Source organism: Neoarius graeffei, chromosome 3 (genome assembly GCF_027579695.1).
Source record: "Neoarius graeffei isolate fNeoGra1 chromosome 3, fNeoGra1.pri, whole genome shotgun sequence".
In the NCBI taxonomy this organism is placed as follows: Eukaryota; Metazoa; Chordata; class Actinopteri; order Siluriformes; family Ariidae; genus Neoarius; species Neoarius graeffei.
Window position 1 is genome coordinate 56,065,769 of NC_083571.1, and position 14,293 is coordinate 56,080,061.

Consider the following 14,293-nt stretch of genomic DNA (forward strand, 5'->3'; position numbering starts at 1 on the left):
AAGAAATATTTAGCAGATTATCCATAAATATTGTTTGAAGAAATAAAATAAATAAAAAAATGAAGTTTTCTTTTGAAATAAAGAAACGTGAAACATTTTCTTCCCCTGTGACTGGACACGGATGACACGTTTTTTTGTGACATGGAATATTTGCTGACTTTGAGCTTAAATGAACCTTCATTACTTTCTGAGAATTTCAATAAAATTAGTTTCATGGTACTTGCAATTTAGTTTTACACTCACATAATAAAGTTAAGAAGGTTCTATAAACTATTTAGCTTCGAATTCATCCACTAAAAATAGGTTGTGAACGTAACATTGTGGTGTCCTACCGTGTTACGTTAGAAACCAGGCTTATAAAAAATGATAAAACGAGTTGAAATCATGATTGATGTTTTTAGTATAAAGAAGAATATACTATAAAACGATGTAGGCAGAAAGAAATTTAAACAAACGGCAATAAAAGAAATTATCGATGTTTTTTCTCACATCCTAACTTGGCGTCCACTCACTTCCTGGTTCGTTCACAACCTGCGAGACCTATTTACTCAATCTAGGTCAGCTGAACTGACGCGAGAGAACTTCTCGCAGGATCTCACACGCCACAACACGTGCTCTAGAGAAGTGCAGATATAAGTGTGACTAAGTAAAGTAATGAATTCAATAATCTCATTTACCCCATATAGGATGAAACTGTTTCCTGTTAATGACTGTTGTTATTGTTCAAATCTTAGAGATTTTATGAAGTTTGTGAAATACTGGTATTTCATATTTTCAGTGTTTATGATGTTGAACTAATATTTCTAATGAATTCTTATTCAGTGTTAATGTTTAAAGTAAGCAAATAAAAGCAAAAAATTGATTTTATCAATATTTTTCCTTTATTTTTAAAAGCTTGTTCGTGTCCTTGTTACATGAGCAACCGGGTAAATAGTTATGGATTTTATCATGCATTGTAGAGCAGGAGTTATCTTAACTATGTTATATTTTCTTATATGGTCAATGCTTCATGGAAATAAAAGTTGTTTTCAGTTGTAAATTGTTTTAAGTGACTCCCTCTATGTCACATTTTGGTAACCCCATTTCATGGACTGACCCATTCCTAATCCATAGGGTTCAATATGACGTCAGTCCACCCTTTGCAGCTAGAACAGCTTCAAGTCTTCTGGGAGGTTTAGGAGTGTGTTTATGGGAATTTTTGACCATTCTTCCAGAAGCGCATTTGTGAGGTCACACACTGATGTTGGACGAGAAGGCCTGGCTCTCAGTCTCCGCTCTAATTCATCCCAAAGGTGTTCTGTCGGGTTGCGGTCAGGACTCTGTGCAGGCCAGTCGAGTTCATCCACACCAGACTCTGTCATCCATGTCTTTATGGACCTTGCTTTGTGTACTGGTGCGCAGTCATGTTGGAAGAGGAAGGGGCCAGATCCAAACTGTAAAAACAGTCTGCATGCCGAGGTGCTTGATTTTATACACCTGCGGCCAGGGGAGTGATTGGAACACCTGATTCCGATAATTTGGATGGGTGAGCAAATACTTTTGGCAATATAGTGTATCTTTTATGCCTTTTTGAAGGCACTCGTCACATACTTCAATGACTGTGTGGCAGCAGGGGCGTGGCCAAGCAGCAGTCTGTGAATGGAGGGCGGGGTTGAGGAAGGTGAGTGGCTAAGTCATTCCACCTGCTGTCGGACTAACAGTTCCTGATGTGGGTGGAGCACAGAAGCACAGCAGGCGAGAGTTGATGTTTACACACAAACACTACTGAGCTTTTCAGCTTTCTTTCTTTCTTTCTTTCTTTCTTTCTTTCTTTCTTTCTTTCTCTCTCTCTCTCTCTCTCACTCACTCACTCACTCACACTCACACATGCGTTGTGGTTGGGGAGAGACCCCCTTTTCGCTGCTCTCTCTCTCCTTTTATGCTCCATCCCTGTAACACACACACACACACACACATTAATTGACAGCAGGTGGAATGACTTAGCCACTTACCTTCCCTGACCCCGCCCTCCTTTCACAGACTGCTGCTTGGCCACGCCCCTGCTGCCACAAACTGTTTAAATCTTTTTCTCAGATCTGGTTTAACACAGGTGGCACGGTGGTGTAGTGGTTAGCGCTGTCACCTCACTGCAAGAAGGTCCGGGTTCGAGCCCCGTGGCCGGCGAGGGCCTTTCTGTGCGGAGTTTGCATGTTCTCCCCGTGGGTTTCCTCCGGGTGCTCCGGTTTCCCCCACAGTCCAAAGACATGCAGGTTAGGTTAACTGGTGACTCTAAATTGAGCGTAGGTGTGAATGTGAGTGTGAATGGTTGTCTGTGTCTATGTGTCAGCCCTGTGATGACCTGGCGACTTGTCCAGGGTGTACCCCGCCTTTCGCCCGTAGTCAGCTGGGATAGGCTCCAGCTCGCCTGCGACCCTGTAGAACAGGATAAAGCAGCTAGAGATAATGAGATGAGATGGTTTAACACAGACAGAGTCTTTAAAGTGCATATCACGGGTAAATTCAGGAGCAAGATCAATGTAATTCTCCTATTTTATATTAAACTTTGGTCAAATATCTGTCACATTTTGCATTTTGTGCAATTTTTTTTACCTTGTGCAATACCAGAAAAATTCAGTTGAAATCAAGCCATTTGAGGCGAATTGGTCCGCCTCTGAAAAGACTTGGCATTTGGATTTCCCGGCAAACATTGATTTTCGTGGCGTTGCGTGCGGGACGCCTCCCTCTGAATCCTACGTCAGCGCTGGTTTGTTTATGAGGAAACGACCTGGTGGTTTTCTGCATATTTCTTCAACGTTATCACGTAATTATTAAAATGGTTAACAGATGTATCGTAGGAAGGTGTAGCAACACCAATCTTGATGGGATTAGTACTCATCGTTTTCCAAAAGACCGGACAATGAGAGAGAAATGGGAGCGCTTGGTCTACACAGGCTGTGCACTGAAACCGTGCAAAGCTCTCGCAGCCTGCTGGCGCTTCCGCAGGTGACGTCACGAATCTGGCTCCAGACTCCCTTGGGATTTTTCCAGACGCGTTTTATTTTATTTTTTTCTGCTGTAGACAGATGGCCTTGTGCAAAATTACCCTTCTGGATGAGTGTGTAAAGGGACATACTTTCATATGAAAAAAACCCATGAAATTGGTCCAGAATCTGCCCTTTAAGACAATATGGACAAATGTCTGTTCTTCCAAATCCACTGCTACAGTAGGCTATTTCAACAGGATCTGCACAGTTGAGAGGCATTCTGACACCACAAACTGAGGCAAGAAAATGTTCGGGGGGTATTACTGGCACCCTGCAAGAGTACTCGAACTCTGACAGCAACACAGTGAGTTCTGTTTGTTGTCGGTGTGTCAACCAATGCTTCGCGTAGATTATTTCCTCTAGAACTACTGGTACAAGCGAACAAATCTTCAATGTCTTTAAATGTCTCTTTTTCTAGTGACATAATTTGTCTAAGACTGGGCTTGTGATGTGCAAGACACGCGTCTTTCAGGACACAAACCACCACCATTTTCATTGCTTCCTGTTAGAGGTAGTCACGCGCATGCGTACAATCAGCCGTTTATGACGCGAGAGACACTCGCACTATGCATAACATACGGATGTTGGTCTATGATCAGGGACAACCACGCTGCTGGAAAACCCAGAAGAAGAAGAAGGTATGCGCACACGGACTTCCTCTGTCTGCTTGACTGCGCAAAGCGAGTGATTTTCATGCACATTATTTGCTCGGGAATCTCCTCAAATTAAATAACTTCCCAGCCACAGAATGGCCTGATATTTTGTGACATATTACAGAAATAAACATGTATCACAATGACCAAATTTCAGAGGGAACTAAATGCCACCGATTTTATGAAATCAACAGGCCGTCTCGCTTTAAGAGTCTGTTTCAAGAGTTTTGAAAAACGGCCAGATTTTGCGCTGCCGAAGAAATCCTGAAGAATGTTACGCATGGATGATCATAAACCTTAAATTTCAGCATGTCTGATGCCCAAAAGTTGCTCGATCTGTACGGCTTAAACAGTGCTTGAAGCTTGTGATCACTGATTATCTGGTTTGTGGCATGTTTTGTCCTTAAATATGAACAGTGTGCAACTGCAGCCATTTTGAACGTGGAAACGTAAACTCAGGCATGTCTAGATTGCTAGATACTGAACCCTCGTTCTTGCTCGATACTGAAATTCATGCTGTATGTGGAAAAAATCTGGTCATTACATGTTGGCCAAAGGAAGACGGTAGCACATAAATATGGGCTCTAGTCCAAGACAAAGACAACAACCGTAAAATGAAAGGCTCCTGTGGATTATCAGCTCTGAGTCCGACAGCCCCAGTGCTTCTCCGAGGAGCCGATATGATAACAGACATTATCAGGCTCCAGGAGAAGTGAGATTCCTCAACAGGGGTATTAAACAGCACATTTGGAGGGCAGCAGTAGTTCTCTGCATGGTTTAGTAGTCTGTTTTGCTTTTATGCCATCAAATGTCAGCCTTCCCCTGGAAAAATACAGGGAAAAAAAATCACTGTGAAATTGCCCACTTTGCTCACAGCGTTATTTGAAAACATGTTGAATGAAAGTGTGGTATTTCCGTGATGTGATACAGTGATGTTTGTCTTACTTTTAAATAGCAGTCTGCGTTCTCTGTAAAAGTCCCCTAACCAGATAAACCAACACTCTGTCTCACTGTGAGTAAAGTTGTCCCAGGAGTGTCAGACATACCGAGATGCTAAAACTATATAGGCTTAAAGCAGATACGCAGAACCTTTATTTTTAAATGCATTTCTGAGTGGATAGTATCTCCATCCTTGACTCTTGTACGCTGCATAAATGGGAATAAAAAAATATATATTTTTGAGAGTTAAAATCAACCGCAAAGTTGGCATTCGAGCTGCCCCGCTGAGCCAGCCAGCCCTGAGTGCGTGACGTCACAGCGGGAACCGGTTTTAAGGCCGAGGCCTTTGACAGCTATAGACCAAAGTCATATCAATAAAAATTGATGGTGAAAGTAAGAAATCCCGTCACCGACTTGCTCAACTAAGACTGATTTGACTTCACTGATTGTGGGTTGACTCTCATTAAAACAGGATGGGTGTTATAACTTATGCAACATACCGTACATGTACATGCATGCATTTTCACTGATAAAACGTAAAAGGCTAATTAAATAATCAGATGAACTGGGACAATCACATTCTGAAGCAAATTAAATAATCTTATACCGCTAACTTAAACACACAATACAGTTACATGGATTCATCTAAATGCAGGTAAACAACGAGTTGTTTTTGTAGTTTTGTATCCAAATGAGAGTCGGAGCTTACCCGTCTGTGTTCTCGCTTCTTGAAGGCCGACCTTGTGGCCGATTGTTTTGAAACAATCTGACTTTCAGTTGTTCATTCAGTTCTCCGTTCATTCGCTTCTTCCACGTAAGGGCGAGACGGCAGCAAAATATCCAGCGCAGAAATCAGACGGCTGCTCCACTCATTCTCCATTTTCTCCATACTCACACATGCAAACTCCTCACCTTTCGGCGAAATTCGCCGTTTTGGTCCCAAAATAGGTCACTTGTGTGAATCGTGTAGATCCGAAGAGTTTTTTTTTTTTGGGGGGGGGTAGGCAGGCTACAACGCTATTGTTGCCAAACATTTCACTTACAAGGTTACAGCCAATCAAGATAAACAGTTACTAACACGCTTCTTTTCCATTGGAGTTCTGATCAGCTGGTGCACAACCCACTGCTGGTTGCCAGTCCTCGCTTACGAATATTCCACAGATTCAGACCGCAAAGTCACCTTTTTATAGAGAGATCTGGCAACCTCATCTCGCGACTGAATCTGAATACCAATGGAACAGTTTCCAGCGCGCTCGGGGGTGAATAACCATGGGCGGATCTACCGGGGTGGCATATGCCACTCTAAAAGAAAGCCTTGCCACCCCTGCTGCTACCCCAGTTGGCAGCGACGAATTCAAAGAAAAATTACGGCCAATTTGACATTTACGTGCGCGAATTTCCAATGTCCGACTGCGGCGAATGCAGCACGAGATAACGCCAGAGATGGGTTGTTTTGGAAAATTGAGAGGCGCGAAGCGAGGGAGCCAGGAGTCGCGAGGAAAGGAGACACGGGAGGAAAGGGGTAAAAGCTGATTAACTATCTATCAAAAAATGAAATTATAATGAATGAACAGTGCTAGTATAGTTGCGATGCTGATTTTGAGAGGATAAAAATCAGGTTGGAGAAGGTTATTTAGCTAACTATACATGTAAGGCAAAAAAAAATAGTGTGTTTCCGGTAACCTGACCGATCGAGAATTTCAGCGTCGAAATTGCCGACCGTAAAGTTTTTATTACAAATTTCCCTCGATATTTTAGTGTAAGTGGCGTTAGTTTGTCATAATTTTTTGTTTCAACGCATTCAAGTTGTGAAAGAAACGATAAAAAGTAAAATGTTTTGCCACTTCTATCAGCCCCCCTGGCTGTAATGCAAATTGCTTCCTCTTCAGTATACAAGTGCACTTCCATGGCAGGGAAAAACACTACATTTTGCCGCCTATGTAGTCCCCTATTTATATAAATAGGAGTCATTCAGGATTCAGCCATGTTTTTGCTCCGTGTTTTTGCTCGACCCAAGTTCTACAGTAGGCTGGGCGAGGCCGTCTGCTTTTAATGGAAGTAGCCTAGCCTAGGACGTTAAACCATATTTTCACGTTATTTCTTGATAAGGTGTTTTCACATTATCACATGAAAATATCATGAAATTACGTGTTATGTTATTACATGATAAATATATTGTAAAAACGTGATAACTCTGTTAACAATATCTTTTCACGTAATTACTTGAGTCTAAGCCAATTTTTTTTTTGAGTGTGGCAGCAATACGCTTCCGCAGATCATAACTCGAACTCTTGCGATATTTTTTTTATTCGTTTAAAGATTTAAAACACTTATTTTATTATGATGTGTGGTATAAAGGATTCCGTGCCAAAATACTATTTTGTAAGATGTTTACTTGTGTTAATTTTTTCGAACAAAATAAAACAAATTAAGAAAAAAAAATTTCCTACCTACCGACCTTATTTTAGTATTTCATGTTACCTGAAACACACTTTTTTTTTTTTTGGCCTAATGTTAGCTAGGTCTGACATTAGTTTTGTGTAAAGTCGGCCACAAAAGTTAATATTGATTCACCGTCTGTCAAGGAAAACATTGCTATTGGCTGAAGCTTATGATTCAAATATTGAGGATCTTAAACATGAGTTACATCAGACGAGGAGAGTACTAGACAGAAAAAAGGGGGAACAGGAGAGTCCTACCACTCCCATGGAGTTCACTGTTTTTGGACCCATACCAAGATGATGATGTTGGGTTTTTTTGAGTTGTTCAGGTTGTGTAAAATAGCGGTTGTCTTGCCTGTGAGCATCCTGTGAACGAAGTTTTTCATCTCTCAGGCTCATAAAGACTTATTTGCGGTTGACTATGACAGAAAAGAGACTATCAAGTTTGGCTGTACTCAGCATTGAATCAAAGCGCACAAAAGCATTAGATCTTGATAAATTTGTGAAGCGTTTTGCTGAGCAACATGGAAATCGCCGCATTCAGCTGTTGTAGGCATGACAAGTTCATGTTCTGCTCACTGGTGAGCCTTTACAAAGCGTGAGGAAAAAAACTATAAAATGTGACACTGGTGTAAATGGTTTAAATCATGCTGAACTTGAAGCAGTGTTGTTATTGTTGTTTTTTAGTGTCTGTTCTTTTGCATATACAGTATAAAACTGTCCAGAAACGGTATAGACCTCATCTGAGAATGTGTGTTCTTCGTGAACAATAAAGGCATGAGATTAAGTTTATCTGTATGAGTTTGTAAATGGCAGTCTGTGCCCTTTTGTAGTGTGTACATACTATTTGTCGTCAAACTGTGATTAAATTCAGTATATATACATGTCTGTAATACGTATTTTTGTAACGTAGACTACGAAATGTACTTTTGCGCGCGTGCCGTGTCCCCGTGCATCCTTCTCACCTTTTTCACCCCTGACCAGTTTGCATGCCTGATACTGAGTACTCCGCCATGACTGCTCGGCTCAGGCAATTACTAAAACCTGGGACGGGATGGGACGTCACCGGTTTTAGCAACAACCGCGGGGAGGTCACTGCCCGAGCGGTAATATGACACATCCCATTCCATTCTGGGTTTTAGCAACAACCCTCGGCTCACACTCCGGGAGGACTGGTGCAACTGAACTCACTTTCATTTTCTTGTAGTTTTCTTTTCCTTTAATTGTTAGTACTGCACCCTCTTTCAATACGGGCTTATAGCCAACGCTCCTCAACAGATCAGAGGTCTCGTACGAGTCTTCAGTAAAATGTGCAGAGCAGAGGAGAGACCACTTCGTAGGCGCCCAATGTGCCCGTGAACTTCTCACAAAACGCGTCCAAATCTTTGCAGTTTGAACATTCTTGGGCCATGAATGCAGCGTAAATCCACCTTCTGTCGTGTTGCTGCACCCCGCCAGCAACACACATCTACGTGGCATGGTGATAAATTAGCTCAAAATGGAGGATCGGAGTTGCAGTCAGCTCTGTGTTTAGTATAGCGGAAATGGCGATGAGACCGATAGACTTCCTGCTGTGACGTTACGGACGTCAAGGTCATTCACTCAGACCGCTACCTATATGAATCACTTTAATCATAAAAATGACTATATTAGATTTATTGTTGATGCTTAAAACTATTCCTGTGCCGTTCTTGAGGTCTCAAGGCATTCATAAACGAAAGTGAGGCCACGGCTCTGCGTATCTGCTTTAAGTATGCTGATATGTGTTTAACGTAACATAATGGCTTTCCGTTATTAAAAAGTTCTTTCTTTCTTTTTTACAGGTGAAAAAAAAATCAACAAAGAGAGAAGATTGAAAAAAAAGATGATTGAAACAATCGGTATGTATCACAATTGCGTTTACAATACACAAGCTCACCTAGATTGCTGGTGAGACTCTAAATGCGTGTTTACTAATTGAGTAAAGAGAACTAAGGCACATTTATAATGTGATCCCTGTCATTTGAGAGGAAGGACACTCTCAGTACTGTGTTCATCATTGCTTCCAGGTTAACTTGTAAGCCGTAAGGACAAGCAGGAATGATGTCAGTTCAGCCAAGAGGATTTTGTGATGATTAACTCTGATTTAACTTTGACCGCTTCTCAGGGAACAAAATGTTTGTTATGGTTTGCAGTTATAACATTTTATCATGTCCTGTTTAACTCCTTAAGGAGTTCTTTTCACGACTATGTCTGATCTTTGTTTTGGTCTAGACCAGTGTTAAAGTGATCTGGCAGCTGATTGGAGGCCTCGTCTGTTGAATGGATTCTGTTGTTTTTTTTTAGAGACAGTGGAGCAAAGAATAAACTATCCTCCCATCCCCCATGTGGTACAAGAAGCACTTGATCCTAGTTAGGGTTGTAGTGGATCCAGAGCATGTCCTGGTCCATCACAGCAGCGGCCCCCAACCCCCGGGCCACGGACCGGTACCGGTCCGTGGGTCATTTGGTACCGGGCCACACAGAAAGAATAAATAACCTGCACTATTTCCGTTTCATTCATTATCTGAGTCTGAACGATGTTTGATTTTGAAAAATGACCGGATTCTCTCCGTTACATCCGTCTATAACTCACGCTTGACCAGAGCATGTGAGCGGAGTGGAGCGGCAAGAATTTCGGTCCTCGCTCACGGAGGTGGTCGCTCCGCTCGCTCCCCGCTCAATGTCGCACCATGCCGCTTCGCCCGTTACCGCTCAGCGCTCCACCAAGATTGCATCCCGCTCCACTCCACGCTCGCTCAAAAAATATGTGCCCACATGCGCGTAGCGGACGCGGAGCACTTCCCGTATCTCTGCCCTCTGTCCCCCGCACATTTTACAGCCATTACAACCACTTAATAAATTTTTAACACGTGGAAACGCGTTTTTCCGAGCCGCCTCTAAACGCATCATGAGCAGGCGGAGCGCAGGTGGCAAACAAACACCGCTGTCGTTCATTCTGAGCCACGTTGGGCATGCTTCAGACTCGTGATGTGAGCGGTAACGGGGCGAAACTGCAGTGGGCCATTGCCTCGCTCCATCCTTCCCATCCTTGAAAAAAAAAATCCCGCTCCGCACTCTTTTCAAAATTCGTCCGCTCCGCTCACATGCTCTGCTCTTGACGCATGTCAAGACGCTTATCTCAGCGACCAAGAATGTTGGAGAGAGGACATTACTCATGTTATGTTGCTGACGTGATGTTATGAGGATGCTGCTAATAAAGTTGCATACGAGTACACAGTGGATTCACGTTTATTACTATATTTAGAAAATACCACAGTTTATCCACCACACCTTAAAGGCTGGTCCGTGAAAATATTGTCTGACATCAAACCGGTCCGTGCCGCAAAAAAGGTTGGGGACCGCTGCATCACAGGACATCTCACACACACACACACACACACACACACACACACACACACACACACACACACACACACACATACATTCATACTTTTTCTGCAGCCATTCCATTAGTACTTATTTAAGGAACATCTTGAAAGTCCACTTAAATAAGCCTTGCTTAGTCTTGTACACCATCATTTAATTCATTTTGACTCCACAGATTTATACCTTTGGAGAAATCCAACCAAAAACACTTCAGCAGACTGGGGTGGGTTTCCCAACAGCCTCATAATGCAAAGAGCAGCTTAAAGCAGATACGCAGAACCTTTATTTTTAAATAAGTTTCTGAGTGGATAGTATCTCCATCCTTGACTCTTGTGTGCTGCATAAATGGAAATAAAAAAATATATTTTTGAGAGTTAAAATTGGCCACAAAGTTGGTATTCGAGCTGCCCCGCTGAGCCAGCCAGCCCTGAGTGCGTGACGTCACAGCGGGAACCGGTTTTAAGGCTGAGGCCTTTGACAGCTATAGACCAAAGTCATATCAATAAAAATTGATGGTGAAAGTAAGAAATCCCGTCACCGACTTGCTCAACTAAGACTGATTTGACTTCGCTGATTGTGGGTTGACGCTCATTAAAACAGGATGGGTGTTATAACTTATGCAACATACCGTACATGTACATGCATGCATTTTCACTGATGAAACGTAAAAGGCTAATTAAATAATCAGATGAACTGAGACAATCACATTCTGAAGCAAATTAAATAATCTTATACCGCTAACTTAAACACACAATACAGTTACATGGATTCATCTAAATGCAGGTAAACAACGAGTGGTGTTGCTTTTGTTGTTTTGTATCCAAATGAGAGTCGGAGCTTACCCGTCTGTGTTCTCGCTTCTTGAAGGCCGATCTTGTGGCCGATTGTTTTGAAACAATCTGACTTTCAGTTGTTTGTTCCGTTCTCCGTTCATTCACTTCTTCCACGTAAGGGTGAGATGGCAGCAATATCCAGCGGAGAAATCAGACAGCTGCTCCACTCATTCTCATTTTCTCCATACTGAGTACTCCGCCATTACTGCTTGGCTCAGGCAATTACTAAAACCCGGGACGGAATGGGACGTCACCGGTTTTAGCAACAACCGTGGGGAGGTCACTGCCCGAGCGGTAATAGGTCCTGTCCTGTTCCGTCCAGGGTTTTAGCAACAACCCTCGGCTCACACTCCGGGAGGACTGGTGCAACTGAACTTACTTTCCTTTTAATTAATAAATAAATAAATACTTTCCTTTTCTTTTAGTTTTCTTTAATTGTTGGTACTCCACCCTCTTTCAGTACGGGGCTTATAGCCAACACTCCTCAACAGATCAGAGGTCTCGTACGAGTCTTCAGTAAAATGTGCAGAGCAGAGGAGAGACCACTTTGTAGCCGCCCAATGTGCCCGTGAACTTCTTGCAAACCGCGTCCAAATCTTTGCAGTTTGAACATTCTTGGGCCATGAATGCAACATAAATCCACCTTCTGTCGTGTTGCTGCACCCGCCAGCAACACATCTACGTGTCATGGCGATAAATTAGCTCAAAATGGAGGATTGGAGTTGCAGTCAGCTCTGTGTTTAGTATAGCGGAAATGGCGATGAGACCGATAGACTTCCTGCTGTGGTGTTACGGACGTCAAGGTCATTCACTCAGACCGCTACCTATATGAATCACTTTAATCATAAAAATTACTATATTAGATTTATTGTTAACGCTTAAAACTATTCCTGTGCTGTTCTTGAGGTCTCAAGGCATTTATAAACGAAAAGTGAGGCTATGGCTCTGCGTATCTGCTTTAACTACCGTAGGAGAGAAAGTGTTCACTGTGATGCTCGCTCTACCATTTCACGATGATCTTTGTGCTTTGTGCTTTTGGGAAACCCAACCCTGTTCAGTGTTCAACGGTGTTGGCATACAGTTGGACCGTAGCATGATATAATCCATAAGCGTTGAAATAAATAAATTAATTAAGTAATAAATAAAACAGCTGTATATGGCATACAGTTTTATGCCAGCTCGGAGAGGTATCTCGAAGCAATCAGTGTGCACCCGCCCAGCTGAGTTGCGTGTGTTTTGTGCACAGAAAAGCAGCACAGAGTCGGATTCAGTGTTGTTCTAAACCTCCTCATGTTTTTGCTGTGAGTGGAGCAAGAGTTATGAGTTATTGCATTTCCTGTCAGTGCTTTGTGAAGAGGTACTGAGAGGGCTGTTAAACAGCTCACGCACACACACACACTTATACAAGTATACTGTTCAGGTTTAGTCACGCTCTGCGAGCACAGAAATGGCCTCCACTGATCCACAGTCTCCTGCACTGCTGCATTAACTTGTGCACCTGGATATCAGAGTCTAGATTCAGGGGCCTTGCTGGGGCTTGGCAGGCAAACACACACACACACACACACACACACACACACACACACACACACACACACACACACACATTTGCACATACTCAGTTCTCAGAAATCTTTTTTTTTTTTAATTTTCCCGTCTCAAGCTCAGAAACGTGTGTGTGTGTGTGTGTGTGTGTGTGTGTGTGTGTGTGTGTGTGTGTGTGTGTGTGAGATAAGCTGAGCCATATTCAACAGTGGTAAGGCGAAGCTAAGCCAAATCTATGAACTGTATCATGAGCCCTGCGCTCTCTCTTTCTCTCTCTCTCTCTCTCTCTCTCTCTCTGTGTCTCTCTCTCTTTCTCTCTCAATCATTCACTTCATTTTCAGCTCACCTGGTTGGGTCTTTTGGGGATAGGTAGTGTTACCCAGGAGGCATCCTGCGCTCAGATTCTATTACTCAGTCGCAGCACGAAGCCTCCTGCAGCTACAGAACATTTCTCACACACACACACACACACACACACACACACACACACACACACACACACACACACACACGAACTTGCAGAGTGAAAGGTTTGCAAATACAGCGATATTCAGGACGCTTCAAATACTTGTCACATTCAATCGGTCAGTACAAATAAAGACAAAACACAATGCCGTTCTTTTTTTTTGATTGATTGATTTTGGCAGCTGCATGAATGTTTTATAAACGTCGCAGAAAATTCCTGACAACTCATAAAAAATAAAAAATAAAAAGTTACAAGAACAAGGAATGAATATATTTCCATAGCCCATGTCATTGAGTTTGGATTTTTGTGATTAAAAAAAAGTTATGAGTCGTTAAGTGTATCAGTTATGAGGATCAATTTTGTGGTTTTTTTTTTTTTCCTATGGGAACAGTGTCACTGAAATGTGTGTGTGTGATGCCTCCCAGACACGCAGCGCTGTCTGCAAGCAGTGGAGCGACTGCAGGCTCGTCTGAAGGAGAGAGGAGGCGACGTGCCCTCTGACGAGAAACTGAACCTGCTCAAATCCGTCCTGCAAAGCCCTCTGTTCCACCAGATCCTCGCCCTCCAGAAATCAGTCCAGCATCTTAAAGAACAGGTACACTATCCTCAGTAACGTTCAGTACAAAGCTATATTATCCAAAAGCAGCAGTGTCGTACTCTTACAATAGTCAAAAGTCTCACCAGGAACAATTTAAAGTTTGCTTTAAATTGCTCACGCAGGTCTGACCTCTCTGATTGATCTGGTAAGGAAATGGCACCATTTATCCACAGAGCCAGGAATGTTTTGCCGAGCTTCAGTGCCCTGTTTTAATAGAACCATCATGAGACTCATATTTCATACATGTCAACAGTGGGCATCAGATGGAAGGGATTTTTATTCGTAATTCCGTTTTCAGCTGTTTCCTACAAAAGGAAGGCCACACAGCTGCACAAACTCAGTCATTTGTGAAGGATGCATCACATCCATATCACACACAGCTATCCA

The 14,293-nt window shown here is 42.7% G+C and overlaps 1 protein-coding gene across 7 annotated transcripts in view; it reads left to right on the plus strand.

Annotated features, from left to right (window-relative positions):
- Positions 1-14,293, plus strand: part of LOC132883413 (multiple PDZ domain protein) — a 135,816-nt gene that overhangs the window by 24,201 nt on the left and 97,322 nt on the right. For all 7 annotated transcript variants that reach the window (XM_060917031.1, XM_060917032.1, XM_060917035.1 and 4 more), the window contains exons 2-3: positions 8,880-8,936; positions 13,734-13,903. In XM_060917031.1, the coding sequence (XP_060773014.1) occupies positions 8,921-8,936; positions 13,734-13,903 (186 nt within the window). In that variant the 5' untranslated portion in view covers positions 8,880-8,920. The remainder of the gene's footprint in view (positions 1-8,879; positions 8,937-13,733; positions 13,904-14,293) is intronic.